The following is a 24,477-nucleotide window of genomic DNA, read 5'->3' as shown; positions in this document are numbered from 1 at the left end:
TGCTGAGCTCCAGATCCAGATCCAGTGTCCTGGTGCTGAGCTCCAGATCCAGATCCAGTGTCCTGGTGCTGAGCTGCAGATCCAGATCCAGATCCAGTGTCCTGGTGCTGAGCTGCAGATCCAGATCCAGATCCAGTGTCCTGGTGCTGAGCTGCAGATCCAGATCCAGATCCGGTGGGCGTGTCTGCGCTGTGGTTTCAGAGCGCTTTACTTTTACATACTCGGGTGATTCCCCTCGGTGCTTTCAGTTCCTGCTGAAGGTGTCAGAGTGAAACAGCATTTCTTTCGCTGTTCCAGTTGATGGACTCTCTCAGATCGCTGAACCAGGAGCAGCTGCCGCCGTGTTAACCCAAGAAAAACCGATCAGCTGAATACGATGAAGCACAGTGAGAGGGTGGACTCTGTTGATGCTTTTAATAAAAACCGTCTGTACCCTCTGCAGCCCGATGCTTCCCAGAGGAAGCTTCTTTCGGCCTCTGTAAAAATAAGTTCTGTAGCTCCAATTGTATCGCTGATATTAAGCAGTGGTTGGCCCAAACGTTTCTTCATTTAAATGATGAACGCATTGTGTTTGGGGGCACTGTGGCGGCCGGCTTTGGCACCTCGTCTTCAAAGCTCAGTTCAACCGTCAGAAATCTGGGAGTGACCTTTGACCTTTGATCTGAGGTCGGACAAACAAATGAACAATGTCGTCAGGACTAGTTTTGGTCAAAGTCAAAATGTTTTTTAAGTCGTCGTGACCTTGAGAAAGCCCTCCATGCCCTGATAAGTTCAAGGTCAGACTGTTTTAATGCTCTTTATGTGGGCGTCTCCCAGTCTTCTCTCAGCCGCCTTCAGCTGGTGCAGAACGCTGCTGCCCGTCTTTAACCAACACCAACAGACGTGTGCACATCACTCCTGTTCTTAACTCCCTCCATCGGCTTCCTGTCCTTTATAGAACTGATTTTAAACTCTTAATGTTGGTTTTTAAAGCTCTTAACGGCCTCGCCCCGTCGTATTTATCTGAGCTTTTAACAGTCCTGGTAGAGCTCTGAGGTCAGCAGATCAGTTTCTGCTGGAAGTGCCCAGGTCAGAATACAAACCCTGGGGTGAGCGAGCCTTTTCCCAAAGCTGCCCCCAGGCTCTGGAATAAGCCCCCCGTCCAGCTGCGTCTTATTTCTGACCTGGGCCTCTTCAGATCCAGGCTAAAAACCTGCTTATTTAGGATGGCTTTAATACCCAGTAGTATGATGACTCTTTTATCTTAATTTATCTTGTTGAGTAACATCTGATTTATTTGTTAACACAAGCATTCAATCAGACAGACAAAAATACCTTATTCCTTAAATATCTTATTTTATCTTATTCGATTTTGTTGTATTTTATTGCTTTCACTGTTCTTTTATTGTTTTTATTTGTTTTTACTTCTTCTTCTCTTTATTTATTACCTGCTGTAAAGCACTTTGGTACACCGTAAGGATCGTCTGTAAAGGGCTGAATAAATAAAGTACATTTACATTTACCGTTCGTGCTCATCTCAGCTTCTTCTTCTCTGTTTTTCTCCGGCAGGATTTTGGGAAGTGCCCTCGACTGCGCCTCTTCACTCAGGAGTACATCCTGGCTCTGAACGAGCTGAACGGCGGCATGGAGGTCGTCAAGAAGTTCGTCCACAGGTGAGCGCGACATGCAGAACCAGGTTCCTCTGTACGCCGTGACCTTTGACCTAACCCTGAGCGCTGAACCTTCCTGTGTTTGTGTTGCAGCATGCACGGTCCGACAGGCCAGTGCCCTCACCCACGCGTCCTGCCCAACCTGGTCGCAGTGTGCCTGGCCGCCATTTATTCCTGTTACGAGGAGTTCATCAACAGGTCAGTCACAGTTATGGATGGGAATCGATTCAATGTTTCAATTCCTTGGAATCGTTTGGCGATTTTGCAAACGATTCCCTTATCGATTCCAGTGGGCGCGAATGACGTCACCACGCAGCGTTGCGTGGCGAGTCCAGCGCAGCCAGCAGCCAACAGTAAACATGGCGCCCAAGCGGTACAAACGCTCAAAAGTTTGGTTACACATCCCTAAAAAAGACGACAACAGGGCAACTTGCAAAGTGAATATTTCACCAAAGGGAGGAAATACTACCAACATGCAATAACTATGAATGAATGATTAACGTTGGTGAATCTGAACCCAGCAACGTTAGCAACGTTAGCAACGTTAGCATGTCCTCGGCTAACACTGCAGGTAACTAACTAACAAACACAAACTCACCGTTGTTGGGTTTGTGAGGTCATGACTCGTGTTACTTCTAAACTAAACAAAGTTGATGCCAATCGACCAGCTTGTTGTCCTTTTTCTCCAAATGAGATTCGATAAGGGAACCGATAAAGAACCGAATCGTTAAGAAGAATCAAAAATGGAATTGGAATCGTAAAAATCTTTTCAATTCCCATCCCTATTCATAGTCCTGGCCTCCACATTTAGGCTCCGCAGCAATGAAACTGTGCTCATCTGTACGTACGATCTTTCATGAACTGTAGATGCAGGAAGTGTGTCTCCATTTACCGGCAGTGATTCAAATTTAAATTTAATAAAGAGGAGTCTTTCGGCCGCACTCGCTTGTCGTGTTTAGGGGAACTAAAGTTCCACGTTTGCTTTAAGACTCTCCACAAAGCTGTGATGGTGGACGGCTCACTCTGCCGTTTGCCTCCACGTCTCCACTGATTCCACAGACTCATGACTGGTAATTCCCCACATCTCGCAGGACTAATATGAAGGAAAAGGTACAAACAGTCATTTGCAGTCGTTACCAGGAAGGCAGATCATAACCACATCCGTCTTCAGACCACATTATGCCATTTATAGCCCTAAACTAATATGCAGCATCCCACAGTGCCACAGAAATACCCAAACAATCATATGAAAAACAATAAATGGAAAATAATTAAATACATGATATGATTGCATTCATTTAGTATCCTGAAGCTGCCTGTGAGGCCTGCTGTCGCTGCTTTTTCTTGAGTCTAACACGGTTAATAACACACATTTACGGTCTCAGCCTTTCATATTTTTCTGATTATCAAATGTAATTTTAATGCTCATGAGGAAAATCAAACCTTAGCACCTGTTTAAAGGAGTACATGTTTAAACCTTAGCACATGTTTAAAGGAGTACTTTCAGACACATTCAGACACTTTCAGACATATTTCAGACACTTTCAGACACTTTCAGACACATTTCAGACACTTTCAGACATATTTCAGACACTTTCAGACACTTTCAGACATATTTCAGACACTTTCAGACACTTTCAGACACATTTCAGACACTTTCAGACACTTTCAGACATATTTCAGACACTTTCAGACACATTTTAGACACTTTCAGACACTTTCAGACATATTTCAGACACTTTCAGACACATTCAGACACTTTCAGACACTTTCAGACACTTTCAGACATATTTCAGACACTTTCAGACACATTTTAGACACTTTCAGACACTTTCAGACATATTTCAGACACTTTCAGACACATTTCAGACACTTTCAGACACTTTCAGACATATTTCAGACACTTTCAGACACATTTTAGACACTTTCAGACACATTCAGACACTTTCAGACATATTTCAGACACTTTCAGACATATTTCAGACACTTTCAGACACATTTCAGACACTTTCAGACATATTTCAGACACTTTCAGACACATTTCAGACACTTTCAGACATATTTCAGACACTTTCAGACACATTTTAGACACTTTCAGACATATTTCAGACACTTTCAGACACATTTTAGACACTTTCAGACACATTCAGACTATTTTAGACACTTTCAGACATATTTCAGACACTTTCAGACACATTTCAGACACTTTCAGACATATTTCAGACACTTTCAGACACATTTTAGACACTTTCAGACACATTTTAGACACTTTCAGACACATTCAGACATATTTCAGACACTTTCAGACATATTTCAGACGCATTCAGACACTTTCAGACATATTTCAGAAATATTTCAGACACATTCAGACATATTTCAGACACTTTCAGACACTTTCAGACATATTTCAGACGCATTCAAACATATTTCAGACACATTCAGACACTTTCAGACATATTTCAGACATATTTCAGACACTTTCAGACATATTTCAGACGCATTCAGAAACTTTCAGACATATTTCAGAAACTTTCAGACATATTTCAGAAACTTTCAGACACTTTCAGACACTTTCAGACATATTTCAGACACTTTCAGACATATTTCAGACACTTTCAGACATATTTCAGACACTTTCAGACACTTTCAGACATATTTCAGACGCATTCAGAAACTTTCAGACATATTTCAGAAACTTTCAGACACTTTCAGACATATTTCAGACACTTTCAGACATATTTCTCTACTTAATGTCATTCTCATCCATGCACTACCATGTTTCGCTGTGTTTTATAGAAACTTAAAGTGAAATAGCAGAATATTTTCCTTCTAACTGACCTCTTTCCAGGAATTTATTTGTTCTTTTAGTGTTCTCCATCGAGGCTTTGTATCGACCACACGGGCCATTTTAACCCATTACCACTGTTCCCGTAGCTTCCGCCCCCCCCCAGAGGTCTGACTTTCCAGAACTTTGGCGCCCAGAGGACCCGTCGCCCTGGTAGCGATCTCTCCCGTCTCCAGCTGGCCTGCCTCTTGTTCCTCTCCTGTCACTTGTCTTGGATGTTGTTGGAAGTTTTTATTACCTCCCATGATGATGACTGATGTTTGTCTCTCTCCCTCCTGCAGTCGGGACAACTCTCCGAGTCTGAAGGAGATCAGAAATGGCTGCCAGCAGCAGAATGATCGCAAACCCCCAATGCCGCTGCGCCTGCTGCGCCCAGAACCGCCCACGCCACCTCCCGCCACCCTCTTACCGCTCTCCACCACCCAGAGTCCTCCTCAGCCACCTCAGCCTGCCCCAACAAATCCAGCTGCCCCATCCATCCCCATCTCCTCCCCCACGCCCTCCCTGCCTCTCTCCCCTCCCCCCTCCATCGTCAACTCCAGTGAGATCCGGGTGGAGCTGGAGCGGAACAACAACTCCGCCAACGCCAAGCGGAAGGTGGGGCCAGCAGGGGGCGACAGCGAGCCAAACCTCATCGACTGCCTGCTGGTCAGCCCGGCGGTCAACACTCTGTCCATCCAGCTGCCGGCACAGGCGGACCGAGTGCTGGGCTGCTTCGCTCTCATCCTCAAGATGCTGTGAGTTCACACACGAAGCCGTGCAGACGGCAGCAGGTCGGACCTAAGAGTCCTTCCATAGTCAGAGAAAGGGTCCTTTCATAGTCAGAGAAAGGGTCCTTCCACAGTCAGAGAAAGGGTCCTTCCGTAGTCAGAGAAAGGGTCCTTCCATAGTCAGAGAAAGGATCCTTCCATAGTCAGAGAAAGGGTCCTTCCATAGTCAGAGAAAGGGTCCTTCCATAGTCAGAGAAAGGATCCTTCCATAGTCAGAGAAAGGGTCCTTCCATAGTCAGAGAAAGGGTCCTTCCGTAGTCAGAGAAAAGGTCCTTCCACAGTCAGAGAAAGGATCCTTCCATAGTCAGAGAAAGGGTCCTTCCATAGTCAGAGAAAGGGTCCTTCCATAGTCAGAGAAAGGGTCCTTCCATAGTCAGAGAAAGGGTCCTTCCGTAGTCAGAGAAAAGGTCCTTCCACAGTCAGAGAAAGGGTCCTTCCATAGTCAGAGAAAGGGTCCTTCCATAGTCAGAGAAAGGATCCTTCCGTAGTCAGAGAAAGGGTCCTTCCGTAGTCAGAGAAAGGGTCCTTCCATAGTCAGAGAAAGGGTCCTTCCATAGTCAGAGAAAGGGTCCTTCCATAGTCAGAGAAAGGGTCCTTCCATAGTCAGAGAAAGGGTCCTTCCATAGTCAGAGAAAGGGTCCTTCTATAGTCAGAGAAAGGGTCCTTCCGTAGTCAGAGAAAGGGTCCTTCCGCAGTCAGAGAAAGGATCCTTCTATAGTCAGAGAAAGGGTCCTTCCATAGTCAGAGAAAGGGTCCTTCCATAGTCAGAGAAAGGGTCCTTCCATAGTGGGAGAAAGGGTCCTTCCATAGTCAGAGAAAGGGTCCTTCCATAGTGGGAGAAAGGGTCCTTCCGTAGTCAGAGAAAGGGTCCTTCCGTAGTCAGAGAAAGGGTCCTTCCGTAGTCAGAGAAAGGGTCCTTCCATAGTCAGAGAAAGGGTCCTTCCATAGTCAGAGAAAGGGTCCTTCCGTAGTCAGAGAAAGGGTCCTTCCGTAGTCAGAGAAAGGGTCCTTCCGTAGTCAGAGAAAGGGTCCTTCCATAGTCAGAGAAAGGATCCTTCCATAGTCAGAGAAAGGGTCCTTCCGTAGTCAGAGAAAGGGTCCTTCCGTAGTCAGAGAAAGGGTCCTTCCACAGTCAGAGAAAGGGTCCTTCCATAGTCAGAGAAAGGGTCCTTCCATAGTCAGAGAAAGGGTCCTTCCGTAGTCAGAGAAAGGGTCCTTCCGTAGTCAGAGAAAGGGTCCTTCCATAGTCAGAGAAAGGGTCCTTCCGTAGTCAGAGAAAGGGTCCTTCCGTAGTCAGAGAAAGGGTCCTTCCATAGTCAGAGAAAGGGTCCTTCCATAGTCAGAGAAAGGATCCTTCCATAGTCAGAGAAAGGGTCCTTCCGTAGTCAGAGAAAGGGTCCTTCCATAGTCAGAGAAAGGATCCTTCCATAGTCAGAGAAAGGGTCCTTCCATAGTCAGAGAAAGGGTCCTTCCATAGTCAGAGAAAGGATCCTTCCATAGTCAGAGAAAGGGTCCTTCCATAGTCAGAGAAAGGGTCCTTCCGTAGTCAGAGAAAAGGTCCTTCCACAGTCAGAGAAAGGATCCTTCCATAGTCAGAGAAAGGGTCCTTCCATAGTCAGAGAAAGGGTCCTTCCATAGTCAGAGAAAGGGTCCTTCCATAGTCAGAGAAAGGGTCCTTCCGTAGTCAGAGAAAAGGTCCTTCCACAGTCAGAGAAAGGGTCCTTCCATAGTCAGAGAAAGGGTCCTTCCATAGTCAGAGAAAGGATCCTTCCGTAGTCAGAGAAAGGGTCCTTCCGTAGTCAGAGAAAGGGTCCTTCCATAGTCAGAGAAAGGGTCCTTCCATAGTCAGAGAAAGGGTCCTTCCATAGTCAGAGAAAGGGTCCTTCCATAGTCAGAGAAAGGGTCCTTCCATAGTCAGAGAAAGGGTCCTTCTATAGTCAGAGAAAGGGTCCTTCTATAGTCAGAGAAAGGGTCCTTCCGTAGTCAGAGAAAGGGTCCTTCCGCAGTCAGAGAAAGGATCCTTCTATAGTCAGAGAAAGGGTCCTTCCATAGTCAGAGAAAGGGTCCTTCCATAGTCAGAGAAAGGGTCCTTCCATAGTGGGAGAAAGGGTCCTTCCATAGTCAGAGAAAGGGTCCTTCCATAGTGGGAGAAAGGGTCCTTCCGTAGTCAGAGAAAGGGTCCTTCCGTAGTCAGAGAAAGGGTCCTTCCGTAGTCAGAGAAAGGGTCCTTCCGTAGTCAGAGAAAGGGTCCTTCCATAGTGGGAGAAAGGGTCCTTCCATAGTCAGAGAAAGGGTCCTTCCATAGTCAGAGAAAGGATCCTTCCATAGTCAGAGAAAGGGTCCTTCCATAGTCAGAGAAAGGGTCCTTCCGTAGTCAGAGAAAGGGTCCTTCCGTAGTCAGAGAAAGGGTCCTTCCGTAGTCAGAGAAAGGGTCCTTCCATAGTCAGAGAAAGGGTCCTTCCATAGTCAGAGAAAGGGTCCTTCCATAGTGGGAGAAAGGGTCCTTCCATAGTCAGAGAAAGGGTCCTTCCATAGTGGGAGAAAGGGTCCTTCCGTAGTCAGAGAAAGGGTCCTTCCGTAGTCAGAGAAAGGGTCCTTCCGTAGTCAGAGAAAGGGTCCTTCCGTAGTCAGAGAAAGGGTCCTTCCATAGTGGGAGAAAGGGTCCTTCCATAGTCAGAGAAAGGGTCCTTCCATAGTCAGAGAAAGGATCCTTCCATAGTCAGAGAAAGGGTCCTTCCATAGTCAGAGAAAGGGTCCTTCCGTAGTCAGAGAAAGGGTCCTTCCGTAGTCAGAGAAAGGGTCCTTCCGTAGTCAGAGAAAGGGTCCTTCCATAGTCAGAGAAAGGGTCCTTCCGTAGTCAGAGAAAGGGTCCTTCTATAGTCAGAGAAAGGGTCCTTCCGTAGTCAGAGAAAGGGTCCTTCCATAGTCAGAGAAAGGATCCTTCTATAGTCAGAGAAAAGGTCCTTCCACAGTCAGAGAAAGGGTCCTTCCATAGTCAGAGAAAAGGTCCTTCCATAGTCAGAGAAAAGGTCCTTCCACAGTCAGAGAAAGGGTCCTTCCACAGTCAGAGAAAGGGTCCTTCCATAGTCAGAGAAAGGGTCCTTCCGTAGTCAGAGAAAGGGTCCTTCCGTAGTCAGAGAAAGGGTCCTTCCGTAGTCAGAGAAAGGGTCCTTCCATAGTCAGAGAAAGGGTCCTTCCATAGTCAGAGAAAGGATCCTTCCATAGTCAGAGAAAGGGTCCTTCCATAGTCAGAGAAAGGGTCCTTCCATAGTCAGAGAAAGGGTCCTTCCATAGTCAGAGAAAGGGTCCTTCCATAGTCAGAGAAAGGGTCCTTCCATAGTCAGAGAAAGGGTCCTTCCACAGTCAGAGAAAGGGTCCTTCCATAGTGAGAGAAAGGGTCCTTCCATAGTCAGAGAAAGGATCCTTCTATAGTCAGAGAAAGGGTCCTTCCATAGTCAGAGAAAGGGTCCTTCCATAGTCAGAGAAAGGGTCCTTCCATAGTCAGAGAAAGGGTCCTTCCATAGTCAGAGAAAGGGTCCTTCCCCGGTCTTTTGACTGTCTCATCGTGGCTCTTTGAGCTTGTTGTGGTCAGTGACTGTCAGGTGATCAGTTTTAACCATCATCTGCACGATGGAGCTACTTCAGTCCAACAGTCGGTTTGGTTAAATAGAGTTTTCTGCTTTTTAATATTTTATATATATATAAGCTATGTTCGCGCACACCTTCCCACAAAGCCCCGACGTCTCTGATTGGTCAGCTCCAGTCACACACCAATAAAGGTGACATTTAGTGGCCGGAGAGGCCTATCTACACCTGAAGCTCTCTGTCAGCCTCCTGGTTGCTGAAGGTGCGCGACGGATGCCTATCGGGGTCCGGTTGAACGCAGATTACGGCGGGAAAGTGGAGCGGCGTTTACATCGGCGTGTTCTCCGGTCAGGGCGTCGGCACAGTGTCTGCGGGCTGGTAGCATTTGTAACACGCCAGGGTTTCTGCTGAAGCTTCTGTTACATCCTCTGCTCGTGTTTCTGTGTTTCTGCTGTTGTCCTCTTTACATGGTCCAACTGACTCTGGTTTCTTTCTTTTTTTGGGAGCGTTAGGTCGGACTTCGATGATTGGAGACCTGCCCTGGCCAGCCTGTTGCAGCCCATCCCTTTCCCTAAGGAGTGAGTATACGCAGCTTCACTTCTTTTCTCACTCAGCAAGTCAGGTGAACAGATTTAAAGGGGAAGTTCGTTTTTTTTTGTTGTTTTTTTTTTTTAAACGTGGACCTTTATTTCTTGCATGAAATCCGTTCATCTTCTCACCCGATAACAGTTTGGTGAAAGTCAGCGTCCTTCGGAAGATTTTTAGATCACTGGAGATCATTCATTCATTTATTGGTCGTTAAAGGGATAGTTCACCTCTTTTGACATGAAGCTGTGTAACATCCCATATCAGCAACATCATTTCTGAACATCTTCTTACCCCCTGCTGCGTCCTGTGAGCAGAGTTCCAGCCTCGTTTTGGTGCTGATGAAGGTAGTCCGGCTAGTTGGCTGGGGTTTAAAAAATAAAGCGTTTTGCTTCTCAAAACAATATGCGTTCAAAAGAGTAATACATTTGCATCACAAAATGGTTCAACAGGAAAAAGTCAGACCTCACAATCTCTGCCCTGTTCTCTCCCGTTATATGGATATACGCCGATCTCCAGTGATCTAAATATCATCCGTTATCGGTGAGCAGATGAAGGTGTTTCGTGGCAGAAATGAGGTCCAGCTTTAAAAAGTCGAACTTCTCCTTTAACGGAGTTAAAGTAATGGCGGCTTGGCCATTACTGCGCTGCTTTGGGAATCAGGAAGAACAACAATGCAGCCACGATCCTCATGTTCCTAACCGAGTCCCGTCGGGGCCCGGCCTCTGACACAGGTGAGCCGCCTCACCTCACCCCCCAGGGGCCTCCAACGGGGGCAGCGGCCCGGCCTCTGACACAGGTGAGCCGCCTCACCTCACCCCCCAGGGGCCTCCAACGGGGGCGGCGGCCCGGCCTCTGACACAGGTGAGCCGCCTCACCTCACCCCCCAGGGGCCTCCAACGGGGCCGGCGGCCCGGCCTCTGACACAGGTGAGCCGCCTCACCTCACCCCCCAGGGGCCTCCAACGGGGGCGGCGGCCCGGCCTCTGACACAGGTGAGCCGCCTCACCTCACCCCCCAGGGGCCGCCAAACAGGCGGCGGCCCCGCCTCCCCTCGGAGATCCTTCTGTTAGTGAGGACAAGCAACCCGGAGCTGTTTACCGCCGGCCCATTCACAGCTTCATTAACGTTTTGTTGTTGCTCCAACTCTGGGACACACCTGCCTCTCACCTGCGCCACTGTTGCCCGGTTGATGCTTCAGGCGTCATCATGAAAGGCAACAATACTCCCCTGCAGCTGAAATATGAGTCATATCAGTGCAACACATGCACACCGACTCATTAAAGCCGGTTACTGCTGTTACTAAAGGTGTTAATTGCCCGTCAGTTTATCTGTAAATTCCAACCTTCCTCCCTCCGGATGGAACGGAACAAACAACTAAAGTCTGCGTTAAGTGAAGTTAGCGCCAGAAAATCTGTGAAATAAAGTGGAACTGAAGAAGGAGAAGATTTTTGATTTTTAACAAAACGTTTATTAACACAACTTTTGCCATTAACTTTTCACAATCACAGCAAAAGAAAACATAAAAACAATAAATATTCACATTATTATTTCATTATAAGTGAGTTCTCCTTGCTTAGAAATGGTGCACAATACATTCTTAAAACCCCACAGTTGTACAAAACTATTTAAATCTCCAGTGGCTCTGTGGAATAAAAACTCTAACCTCAACCTTGCCTTGACATTGCATTTCCACAGACTCACGGCGTCGAGTTGAGGTCCAGCCTGCAGTCTGTCTCTGCGAGTGATGTAAATGGCCATTTTTGCCTCTGCAATTAAATAATTTAAAAGCCGTGCTTTACCGCTGGTGGCTCGACTGTAATGCACACTGTTGATAAAATTGGCGTTGGTAAAAACTACGCCAAAAAGGCTTAAAATTCTCATTAAAAAAAGCTAAAAACCCAGTTAAACGTACACACTCTATAAACACATGAAAAACACTCTCTGGCAGACTACAAAAAGGACACTCGTTTAAAACCCCAGGACTGATGATCGATAAAAACGAGTTTGTAGCGATGGCGCCGTGAAGAATCCTCCACTGAAGGTCACCAGTCCGTTTCTTTGTTGGAGGCTTGTACAGAGTCCGCCACTGTGGTTTCTGTTTTCCAAGTTTGTCGCTCCAGACACTGCAAGGTCTGTTGTGGAGTGTTCGTTTGTTCGGGATTTTTGTGCACTGTTGGTATATTGCTTTTGTACCGGTCTTACATAAATCCAGTCTCGGGTCTGCGGAAAGTAGCAGAGGACCACTTTCCTCCTGAAAATCCACGTCCAGGAGAACGTCTGGGAACGGGTCAGTCGCGTCCGGCTGGCACCTTTCTGTGGCGTGCTGCAGGAGCCGCCTCTCCCCAGCCGTCCAGCCAAGGCCCCATGCAGGCCTGGGACACTGTTGTCGTTTACATCGAGCCTGGCTCCACACACCAAAGGTTCTTCTAAAAGCCAATGCAGAGAATTGTGCGTTGTTGCACTCTGCAACTTAAAAAGAGCACAGGATTTAAAAACACCCTGATAAAGCTGAGGCAACCCTTTTAACTTTAAAAGACTCAAATCAGTTAAAAACAGAGCAGCATCCAACCCCAGAAAATTGACGCGTCTGAAAATGCAGCTGGCCACGTCTCTCCATTCAGATATTTCTGTACAAAGTGTAACCTTAAAGTTGCTGTCTTACTGGCCAGGTGGACGAGGCCCTGGCCTCCCTCCTCTCTTGGTAAAAACAATACAGACTGTGGCACCCAGTGTAGACCGTTCCAGAAGAAGTTCACCATGTCTGACTGTATCTTTACAAGCAGGCCAGATGGTGGGTCCATAACGGCGAGTTTGTGCCACAGCTGCGATGCAATCAGGTTGTTTAAACCAGCACCCTGCCCCGATAGGACATTTGGGATTGCAGCCACTTCCATTTTGATAATTTATTTGTTATTTTCTGCTCCACGTTTTCCCAGTTTTTGTTTACAATGGTTTGACTGCCTAAAAACACACCAAGATATTTAAAACCGTCTCTTTTCCATACCATGCCTTGAGGGAGAACCGGGAGCCCCGCGGACCACTCGCCAACAGCCAGGGCTTCGCTTTTCTCCCAGTTCACCCTCGCAGCAGACAGGGCAGAGAACTTTTCTGTGATTTCAGTTAAAACGTTGACATCCTGCTGATCTTTTATAAAAACAACGAGATCGTCAGCGTAGGCAGATAAAACCATATTGTTACTAAAACCAGACCACAAACACTCGAGCGTATTTTCTGGAGGAGGGGTTCCAGGGAGAGTGCGTAGAGCATCCCAGAGAGCGCACAGCCCTGCCGGACGCCTCTACGCACCATAAAAGGAGCACACAGGCTACCGTTGATCTTCAGCACACTCTCAATGCCACTGGACAATACCTGGATCTTGGCAATAAAACCAGCGCCGAACCCAAACCTCTCCATGGTTTCCCAAAGGAAGCCGTGTTCGACGCGGTCAAAAGCCTTTTCTTGATCTAATGCGATCAAGGCTGTTTTCAAACCCAATGAACCAGAGACTTCCAAAACATCCCGAATCAGGTAGATATTATCCACCATGGACCTGCTGGGGACGCAATAGGTCTGGTCCCTATGGATGACCTGCTCCATTACTCCTCTCATCCTGTTCGCCAGGGCCTTGGAGAGGATCTTATAGTGCGTACAGAGGAGGGACACGGGGCGCCAGTTCTTCAACTCTTGCAAGTTGCCCTTCTTCGGGAGAAGGGCGACGGGCGCTCTGCGGCAGGACAGCGGGAGCGAACCAGAGGTCAGACTCTTGTTAAAGACTTCCAGCAGGTCCCCTGCTACAATCTCCCAGTATGCTTTGTAGAACTCGACGGTGAGCCCGTCGTGTCCAGGGGCCTTTTGGCCTTGCATGCTTTGGAGGGCTGTGTGGAGCTCTTGCAGCCCCAGAGGGTGCTCCAGCTGTGCTCTCGCACTATCAGAGAGTGTGGGAAGTTCATCGTGGAACTCCCTCGCCAACTCTTCTTTCTTCTTATATTCGCTCTGGAACAACGAGGAATAGAATTCCACAGCCCTCCTCCTGATCTGCCCCGGTTCGCTCAGCTGTTGCCCCGTGTCCGACACCACAGAGTGGATTATCTTCCTCTGGTTACACTTCCTCTCCAAGTTGAAGAAAAAGCTGGACGGTGCATCCATGTCCTTGATGTTAAGGAAACGGGACCTGACCAATGCGCCTGTCACTTTGGTTTCCAGCAGGTTTGCTAATGCAAGCTTTTTAGATCCGAGAGCCTCTAAGTGCTCTCGTTCTCCTGTGGTTTCGCTCAGATGTTCTAGCTCCACAATATTCATCTCCAGATCTTTCATAGACCCGGCAATGTCACGAGTAGCATTAAGAGTGTGCTGCTGACACAGCAGTTTTATTTGAACCTTGCCGTAGTCCCACTACTGCTGCAGACAAGTAAACTCGCCTTTCTGTTGTCTAAAACCAGTCCAAAAATAACTCAGATTTTCCTTAAAACCACTGTCATAAGTTAAAGCTGAGTTAAAATGCCAGTATGTGCTTTTAGGTAAAATGTTTTTAATAAAAACACTACCTAAAACTAATGAGTGATCTGTAAAACCCACAGGTAAAATCTGGCACGATTTAAACACGTTAAAATTGTGTTTAAAACAATAAAACCGGTCAAGACGAGCTAGTGAAATGCGACCTTCCTTCACGTGGGACCACGTGTACTGCCTGGAGCCTGCGTGCATCCTCCTCCATACATCCACCAGGCCATGAGACGAGACCAGCCGCCGCAGAGCACGCTGAGCTGCTGGATGCGGCTCTCTGTGATTGCGGTCTAAAACCTCATTTTCTGTGCAGTTAAAATCCCCTCCTATAAAAACATAGTCCTCATCCCCACAATCTCCCACCTTCTCCCCAATCTGTTCTAAAAAACGCTCTTTCTCTGCATTGGCAACAGGTGCATAAATATTAATAGAAACCAGGCTAAAATGATCAAACTTTGCTCTGACCAGAAGACACCTCCCCTGAATGATGTGCACGGTTTCTAAAGAGTTTGGGGTGAATGTTCTTGAAAAGAGGAACCCAACCCCTGCACTCTGGGAGGTGCCGTGGCTCAGCACAATTTCTCCATTCCATTCTTTCCTCCACTCTACAATCAACTGGTCACAGTGGGTTTCCTGCACATAAAGCACATCTATTCTTTTCCCATTCATCATCTCTTAAATTAGTGCACGTTTTATAGCCTCTCTAGCCCCATTAAGATTTAAAGACGCTATGTTAAAAGAATCCATAATGGGTAAAAAGCTAAAACCAACACACCAATAAACTATATAAAAGAATAAAGTGATTGGGGATTGGGGAAAAAGCTCTCGACCGTTACCCCTCTCAGGCCCTTTGTCTGCTGCAGGAAGGAAAGAACAGCCTCTGCAGGGTATCCTGGTTCCACACTGGTCTCTTGGGAAACCGACATGTCGCTAAAGCATTTTTCCTTTTACTCCTCCTGGCTGAGGGACCTGAAGCCTCCTGCTCCATCTTCTCCTCAGTGCCAGCCCCCTTTTGTTCACCATCACCTCTAACCCCCCCTGTCCTACTTACCTTACCTGTTTCACTTACCTCACCTGTTTCACTCACCTCACCTGGCTCACTCACCTTACCTGTTTCACTCACCTTACCTGGCTCACTCACCTTACCTGTTTCACTCACCTTACCTGTTTCACTCACCTTACCTGTTTCACTCACCTTACCTGTTTCACTCACCTTACCTGGCTCGCTAACCTTACCTGGCTCACTTACCTCACCTGTCCCACACACCTTACGTGTCCCACCCGTTTCACTTATCTCACCCGTTTTACTCACCTCGCTCATTTCTCCCACTTCGCACAGGCCTTCAGCCATGGGAGTTGCACCCGTGGGGGATGGGGGTGTTTTGACACCCCCACTTTTACAGCAAGATGATTTCACCCCCCCCCCCCTCCTACATTTTCCAAAGGTAAACCTGTTTGGCCCATGGATGGATTATATTAACGGTTTGCCCACCCTCATAGTGCACCAACATACAATGTGTTTTAAAGACTCTGTGCCCTCTTTAGAATAATTCCATCCAGATTTGAGCAGTCTAACTATTGTAGTTTCCATACAGGATCTAGTTTAGGGTGATGAGAATACAAAAAAAAAATGCAGTAAAATGGCCCTGTTCTGCATTTTCACAAATCAGAAAAAGGTTTCACAACTCCTAAACAAGGTTTTAATAAATCTAAAGCTTCTTTAGCATAATTCCATCCAGATTTGAGCAGTGTAACTATTGTAGTTTCCATACTGGACCTAGTTTAGGACGATCAAAATGCAAAAATGCAGTGAAATGGCCCTTTATGCTTATCCATTTAATTTGCGAATCGGATGCCAACTTCAGCGTCGTGTCTCTGGGCTTGATGTGGCGCTCATGTGCCCCCCCTGGAACACCCCCACATTTAAAATCACTGCCCCACCCCTGCCTTCAGCGACCTCGGACTCTTTGCAGAGCCCACCCGCCGCCTTACCTGCCTCTTCCACCTCACCCGGTTCACCTCCCACCTCCTCTCTCTCACCGTTCACCTCACTGTTTTCCTCAGCCTGGCCCTGCACCTCATCAGCCCGCAACTCCGCAGCAGCCCCCGTGTGTCTCTCCTTCTCCGCCGCACCGGCCCTGCCCGCAGCGACCGCCGCCCACGACACCGCGGGAGCAGCCGGCCCCGCGGCCGACCCAGCGCGGCCGGGACAGGTTTTAATTAAATGCCCCTCCATGCCACAGCCAAAACACTTGGCAGTGGTTGAGGAAACAAACAAAATATATTCGAAATCGTCCACACGGACACGGAAGCGATAGTCCAGCTCCTCATTCTTGTTGTGAGGAATGAGGAACAGCTGTCCGCGGTGAGACAGCACATGTCGCAGCAGCGGGGACTTGCAGCCCGACAGCACTTTTCTAATGGGTGACACCACCTTACCGTGCTTAGACAGCTCCTTGATGAGGAACTCGTCGCTTATGAAAGGAGGCACGTTGGACAGTGTGACCTTAACTGCCGGCTGTGTTAGCGGCATCACCGACTCAAACTGCCCATTTACTGTGATGCCCGCCTCCACCAGGCTGTGCACCTGCTCCACTTTCGCTAGGAACAATACAACCGCGCTGTTCATGCGGGCGGCGGATTTAACCGACCCGTGCCCTACAACCTGGCCCACAGCCAGCGCCACCTCCTCCGCGCTGCACCTGGAGCCGGCACCAACTCGGATGCCGTGCTTCCTGGTCAGCGCGGAGAAGCCGCCTGACGCCATTGCGGCCTCCCAGCAGTGCTGAGAAGCACGCCCAACAAACACGACAAAACACTAAAGTAAACTGATAACACACTAGACAAAGTACGCAAAAACAACACAACTAATGAGACATATAACTGAGAAAACAAGGATAGTGAAAAAAGTTAGAAAAACCACTTTCACACTTTGCCTTTCGCTCAGCTCTTCCTCTCACACGAAGAAGGAAATGAAGCCAATAAAAAGCAAATAATTTTACTAATAGAATAGAATAGAAAGCTTTATTGTCATTATGCAACAGACAAATTGTACACAACGGAATTAAAAAATAAAGTTTTCCCTCATTTTAAATGAAACGTGTTAAATCCAAAGTACAGACGAACATCTGAGTACAGCTCATCCGTCCAACAACCTCACTCAGAGACTATCAGCTGTAATATTAATATCTTAAGTAGCGCTGGGCGAGTTAAGTCGTTAATTATTTAACGCCAATAAATATTTCATCGCACATTAACACAGGTTTTTTTTTCTTTTGGGGGGGCTTTTGTGCCTTTTTAATGGAAAGTTCAGAGAGACAGGAAGCAGGGGGCAGAGAGAGGGGGAACAACACGCAGCACAGGGCCGTCCGATGCGGGACTTGAACCGTAGGCCAGCTGCAGCGAGGACTGTAGCCTCTGTACATGGAGCGCCTTCTCAGCCCACTACGCCACGGACCACCCCTGTTTTATTATTTATTTTGTTTTTGTAAAAGTCTGTTGCTCACAGGCTTTTATTTTGTAAAAGTCTGTTGCTGTCTGCTGTGGAACAGGAAAAGAAAGTAATCGGCGGATCCACCAAACATGGAGAAGGGTACGGAACTTTTACTCGGCCATTTTCATTTTAAAGTTCTTCCAGACGGCGGAGTCGACAGAACCAAAGTCATCTGTAAACACTGCCAAGTTGAATTGTCTTCTCAGCGTAGTAGTTCCAGTCTAAAATATCACTTAAAGGCAAAACACACAACTGATAGCAGCAAGTCATTCAAGGAAACAGACAGTGGAGCGAGGCTTCTACATAAAAACTACAGAAAGATGCTGATGTTAAAAGTGTGTTTGCACAACAAATGTTATGGCACTTTCATTCATATGGCAGCACATTTAAAATAAAGCTAAATGCTAAAAGCTATACGCTACTTTTGGATTCATTTTTGGATTCTGCGTACAAATGCGATTAATCGCGATTAATCAGGGAAATCATGTGATTAATTAGATTAAACATTTTAATCGTTGCCCAGCCCTAATATTAAGTTATTTTCTTTCCATTTAAGTGTCTTTGTGTTATTTTCTTATATCTTTACGTCACTTTTTCCTTTTCTTTGTGCTCATCGATCGTCTACTTTGGTACTTCAGCACCTTTTGTTGACTCATCTGATTTTTTTTTGGTCAGTTCGAAGCAGTTTGTGGCACAGCTTCTTCTTATTGCTGCTGGACATGTTTATGATGCTTTTAAGATATTAACATGTTGAAGACCGACTGTCCAGATGTTGTTTTATCATTAGACTGAAACACAATGGATTTCAGGAACCTCCGACCTGAGCTCTCAGATGAGAAAAGCACAGAAACTGTTCTCTTTGATTGGCTGATGTCTCACATCTGTTTGTCTCTCCTCCCCGCAGAGCTCTCGCACACGCCAAATTCACAAAGTAAGTACCCGATTTGCCACGAGCCGTTCGGCGCTGATGCAGCCGGCTTGTGAGGTGACCTGATGTCTGTGTTTCTGCGTCTCTTTCCCCCCGCAGGGAGCTGAAATACGTCATCCAGAGGTTTGCGGAGGACCCCAGGCAGGAGGTGAGTGTTCGATACTTCAACAATAAAAAAAGATTTCACCTTGAAACGGAGAAGCTGACACCCGTGTGCGTCTGCGTGGTGTCCAGGTGCACTCCTGCCTCCTCAGTGTGCGCTCAGGTAAAGACGGCTGGTTCCAGCTCTACAGTCCAGGAGGCGTGGCCTGTGATGACGACGGGGAGCTGTTCGCCAGCATGGTGAGCGTGCACGCACGCACACACACGCACACGCAGGCTGTGTTCGATACTGCATACTACATACTACATACTACCTACTACATACTGCATACTACATACTACATACTACATACTACATACTGCATACTGCACACTACATACTACATACTACATACTACATACTACATACTACATACTGCATACTGCACACTACATACTACATACTGCATACTACCTACTGCATACTGCACACTACATACTACATACTGCATACTGCATACTGCACACTACATACTACATACTACATACTGCATACTACATACTACATACTGCATACTGCACACTACATACTACATACTACATACTGCATACTGCACACTACATACTACATACTGCATACTACATACTACATACTACATACTGCATACTGCACACTACATACTACATACTACATACTACATACTGCATACTGCATACTGCACACTACATACTACATACTACATACTACATACTGCATACTACATACTACATACTGCATACTACATACTACATACTGCATACTGCACACTACATACTACATACTACATACTACATACTGCATACTACATACTGCATACTGCACACTACATACTACATACTACCTACTGCATACTGCATACTGCACACTACATACTACATACTACATACTGCATACTACATACTCCATACTGCATACTACCTACTGCATACTGCATACTACATACTACATACTCCATACTGCATACTACCTACTGCATACTGCATACTGCACACTACATACTACATACTACATACTACATACTGCATACTGCACACTACATACTACATACTGCATACTACATACTACATACTACCTACTGCATACTGCATACTGCACACTACATACTACATACTACATACTGCATACTACATACTACATACTCCATACTGCATACTACCTACTACATACTGCATACTACATACTACATACTCCATACTGCATACTACCTACTGCATACTGCATACTGCACACTACATACTACATACTACATACTACATACTGCATACTGCACACTACATACTACATACTACATACTGCATACTGCACACTACATACTACATACTACATACTACATACTGCATACTACATACTACATACTACCTACTGCATACTGCATACTGCACACTACATACTGCATACTACATACTGCATACTACATACTACACACTACACACTACATACTACATACTCCATACTGCATTCTACCTACTACATACTGCATACTGCATACTACATACTACATACTCCATACTGCATACTGCATACTGCATACTACCTACTACATACTGCATACTGCATACTACATACTACATACTGCATACTACATACTACCTACTGCATACTACATACTACATACTACCTACTGCATACTACATACTGCATACTGCATACTACGTACTACATACTGCATACTACATACTACATACTTCAATACTGGATACTACATACTCCATACTACATACTACATACTGCATACTACATACTACCTACTGCATACTACATACTGCATACTGCACACTGCATACTATATACTGCATACTACATACTGCATACTACATACTACATACTTCAATACTGGATACTACATACTACATACTCCATACTACATACTACATACTGCATACTACATACTTCAATAGTGGATACTACATACTGCATACTACATACTACATACTGCATACTGCATACTGCATACTACATACTCCATACTACATACTACATACTCCATACTACATACTGCATACTGCATACTACATACTTCAATAGTGGATACTACATACTGCATACAACATACTACATACTGCATACTACATACTACATACTGCATACTACATACTACATACTACATACTCCATACTACATACTGCATACTGCATACTTCAATAGTGGATACTACATACTGCATACTGCATACTACGTACTACATACTCCATACTCCATACTACATACTACATACTGCATACTACATACTACATACTACATACTGCATACTGCATACTACGTACTACATACTACATACTACATACTGCATACTACATACTACATACTACATACTATATACTGCATACTACATACTGCATACTGCATACTGCATACTACATACTGCATACTACATACTGCATACTACATACTGCATACTACATATTACATACTGCATACTACATACCGCATACTACATACCGCATACTACATACTGCATACTACATACTACATACTGCATACTGCATACTACATACTACATACTTCAATACTGCATACTCATCGATCAGACAGTATGCAGAGCGTTTACCCACAATGCATCTCGCTCCTGCCTGAGCCGAAATCAGCCGGCCTGAAGCTGATTTCCCTTAAGCTCTAAACTCTGTAAACTTTAGCAACATTTGAAACATTTTCAGGAGAGAAAGTAGTCGTTTAGATCCCCAACGTGTTGAAAACCTGACAAAATACCGGCTGTTTACAATTTTGTTCCCACGAATTCGGCGCTACTAAAGCTAGCCGCAGTGAGCAACGCACTTCCTGTTATTTTCACAAAATAAAATACCCGTTGCCTTTTATCATAGGGAAAGCCATTACCATACAATTGGTGCTTTTGTTTTGAAAACAGGAAGTGAACCTACCCTCGTTGTAGCTAGCTTGAAACTGCCGGTTTGACAGGAAATGACGATCGGCGACGTCCCGTTACGTTGCATCTTGGGTAGTTTGAGTATGAGTAGTAACCTCATGATGCATACCCAACATTTCGGAGAATCTAGTATGCATCCGGGAACTTCTCGCTTACTCAAACTCGCATACTAACTCAGAAAGTTAGTATGAGTAGTAGGAGAAGTAGGCGGTTTGGAACACAGCCACACACGTTGTAAACCGGAGCTGATGACCCTCATCTTTGTCCCTCATCTTCGTCCCAACCAGGTTCACATCCTGATGGGCTCCTGCTATAAAACCAAGAAGTTCCTCCTTTCTCTGGCTGAGAACAAGCTGGGCCCCTGCATGCTGCTGGCTCTGCGAGGAAACCAGACCATGGTGGAGGTGCGTGTCCTTTAATGCTTCCCAACTCTTATTTGGTCATTATTTGGCCCCCCTACAGAGGAGCAGCGGCCCCCCAGCGCTGCCTCTTCTTGGATTTGTTTAAAGTCTCTGTTAAACACTTTTAGTGCTTTTTGTGTCACTTTTTGCTTAATTAGTTGTAGTTTTGTGTTCTATGTTGCTCAGTCTGCATCTTTTTGTGGTCTTTTAATCTTAATTTAATCATATCGTGCATCAATTGTATTTATTATTATTTTCCTTTCTTTTTTTCTTAATCTAGTGTCACTTTGTGGTGTTTTTTTGGTCATTTTTCTTCCATTTCGTGATTTTTCTGTGACCTTTAGGATCCCTTTGTGGTGTTTTTTGGTCATTTTTCTTCCATTTTGTGATTTTCTGTGACCTTTAGGATCCCTTTGTGGTGTTTTTTGGTCATTTTTCTTCCATTTTGTGATTTTCTGTGACCTTTAGGATCCCTTTGTGGTGTTTTTTGGTCATTTTTCTTCCATTTCGTGATTTTCTGTGACCTTTAGGATCCCTTTGTGGTGTTTTTTGGTCATTTTTCTTCCATTTCGTGATCTTTCTGTGAGCTTTAGGATCACTTTGTGGTCACTCAGTGTTTTTTTTTTTAACTGTTCCATGTCCATGATAGATTGCTCAGAAGGGTCTTTCTGTTTATGTCACGGATATAACTCGTAGAGCTCGTCTGGGTGATAAACTATTGGCTGTTTTAAAGTGCCGATTGTTTGCTCGTGTGTGCAGATCCTGTGTCTGATGCTGGAGTACAACATCATCGAGAACAAAGACACCCAGCTGCAGATCATCTCCACCCTGGAGAGCACGCAGGTGGGCTTCCGCATGTACGAGCAGCTCTGCGACCGGCAGCGGGAGCTCAAAGAACTGGTGAGTTCCTCCTCAAACGCTCCCGTCCGTCACGTCATCGCACACACTGAGGCCTGCAGAAAAATCCAGTCACCAGCTTCTCATTACCAGTGAATTCTTCTTCTGTGGCTGACGCATGCGGCCCGGCTGCGAGTCATCGTCGGTGCGTGGGTCCAACATTCCGATGGTGGCCGCAGAGGTTACGGATTTAACACCCATATTACCAGTTTCACCCTGATTAGCAAAAGGATGAGTTTGTTACTTCCTGATTAAAGGGACAGTTCGCCTCTTCTGACATGAAGCTGTGTAACATCCCATATCAGCAACATCATTTCTGAACATCTTCTTCCCCCCTGCTGCGTCCTGTGAGCAGAGTTCCAGCCTCGTTTTGGTGTTGATGAAGGTAGTCCGGCTAGTTGGCTGGGGTTTAAAAAATAAAGCGTTTTGCTTCTCAGAACAATATGCGTTCAACAGAGTAATACATTTGCATCACAAAATCGTTCTCCAGGAGAAAGTCTGACCTCACAATTGCTTGGCCCTATTTTCTCTCCCTTCGTATCACAGCAGGCAGTAATACGAAGGGAGAGAAAATACACTGGAAAAAAAGACGTTTTTGCTTGAAATAAGCAAAAAAATCTGCCAATGGAACTAGTGAAAAATCGGCTTTTCAAGATTTCTTGAAATAAGATGTGATATTTAGGACTTTTGAGATAAAAGTGATCTTGAAATTAGCTTAAAAACCTCTTCAAATGTAAAAAAAAAGCTTGTTTCATATGATATGTGACTCAAAACAATTTGTTTTCAAGACTTTTTCATTTAACAAGATATTCCAGATGTATTGTCTTCAAACAAGTCCCTATATCTGGCTGAAATAGTGCTTGTTAGGCAGTTGTGTCTTATATTAAGTGTAATGAGATATTTTGACTAGAAATGAGAATATACTTGGTAAGACTTTGATTTTTTTCCAGTCCATAAATGTGGTTTTTATCAGATTGTTGGAGGAATTTCTTGGTATTTGGAGCGATAACATTGCACATATCTTTAATGAATGTATAGATGGGAGTTAAGTAAATGATTAATACGCATCTGTGCAGTTCAGAACCTCTTTCCAACTTATTATCTTTGGTTAAATGAGTGCAGTGAAGCTCCTTTAAACTTCAGTCTAAGATGTCCCCTGCAGCTGCTCACATGCGCCACCTGGTGTCAGAAAACCCTTCCTGCACGGCCCTCTGCTCAGACGCCATGTTTCTGTTTCTGCTTTCTCTCCAGCAAAGAAAAGGAGGCCCCACCCGGCTGACCCTGCCCTCCAAGTCCACGGTGAGGTCACACGCCGCCGCTCTGCCCCGCCTCACGCCGGCGGGTAAAAACACTCGAGCGTTTCACTAACTCTCCTCCGTGCTGTAGGATGCAGATCTGGCCCGCCTGTTGAGCTCGGGCTCTTTTGGGAACCTGGAGAACCTGAGCCTGGCCTTCACCAACGTCACCAGTGCCTGTGCTGAGCAGCTGATCAAGCTGCCTTCACTCAAACAGCTCAACCTCTGGTCCACGCAGGTAAATGGCGCCGACCCAACTGGTGCAGAAACGCAGCATTTCCGTCCCGACTGGTGCTGACACGCAGCATTTCCATCCCAACTGGTGCAGAAACGCGGCGTTTCCGTCTCAACTGGTGCAGAAACGCGGCGTTTCCCTCTCAACTGGTGCAGAAACGCGGCGTTTCCGTCTCAACTGGTGCAGAAACGCGGCGTTTCCGTCCCGACTGGTAAAGAAACGCGGCGTTTCCGTCCCGACTGGTGCTGACACGCAGCATTTCCATCCCAACTGGTGCAGAAACGCGG

The 24,477-nt window shown here is 45.9% G+C and overlaps 1 protein-coding gene across 2 annotated transcripts in view; it reads left to right on the top strand.

The window, feature by feature from the left end:
• cmip (c-Maf inducing protein) overlaps positions 1-24,477 on the top strand; it is a 60,495-nt gene that overhangs the window by 30,026 nt on the left and 5,992 nt on the right. For both annotated transcript variants that reach the window (XM_075470748.1, XM_075470749.1), the window contains 11 exons: positions 1,549-1,652; positions 1,743-1,847; positions 4,776-5,231; positions 9,362-9,427; positions 18,337-18,363; positions 18,460-18,508; positions 18,595-18,702; positions 21,650-21,766; positions 22,523-22,663; positions 23,912-23,959; positions 24,047-24,193. In XM_075470748.1, coding sequence (XP_075326863.1) covers positions 1,549-1,652; positions 1,743-1,847; positions 4,776-5,231; positions 9,362-9,427; positions 18,337-18,363; positions 18,460-18,508; positions 18,595-18,702; positions 21,650-21,766; positions 22,523-22,663; positions 23,912-23,959; positions 24,047-24,193 — 1,368 coding nt within the window. The remainder of the gene's footprint in view (positions 1-1,548; positions 1,653-1,742; positions 1,848-4,775; positions 5,232-9,361; positions 9,428-18,336; positions 18,364-18,459; positions 18,509-18,594; positions 18,703-21,649; positions 21,767-22,522; positions 22,664-23,911; positions 23,960-24,046; positions 24,194-24,477) is intronic.

This window comes from Odontesthes bonariensis, chromosome 7 (assembly GCF_027942865.1).
Source record: "Odontesthes bonariensis isolate fOdoBon6 chromosome 7, fOdoBon6.hap1, whole genome shotgun sequence".
NCBI lineage: Eukaryota > Metazoa > Chordata > Actinopteri > Atheriniformes > Atherinopsidae > Odontesthes > Odontesthes bonariensis.
Note: the sequence above shows the minus strand (reverse complement) of the source record. Positions and strands in the feature narration are given on the sequence as shown.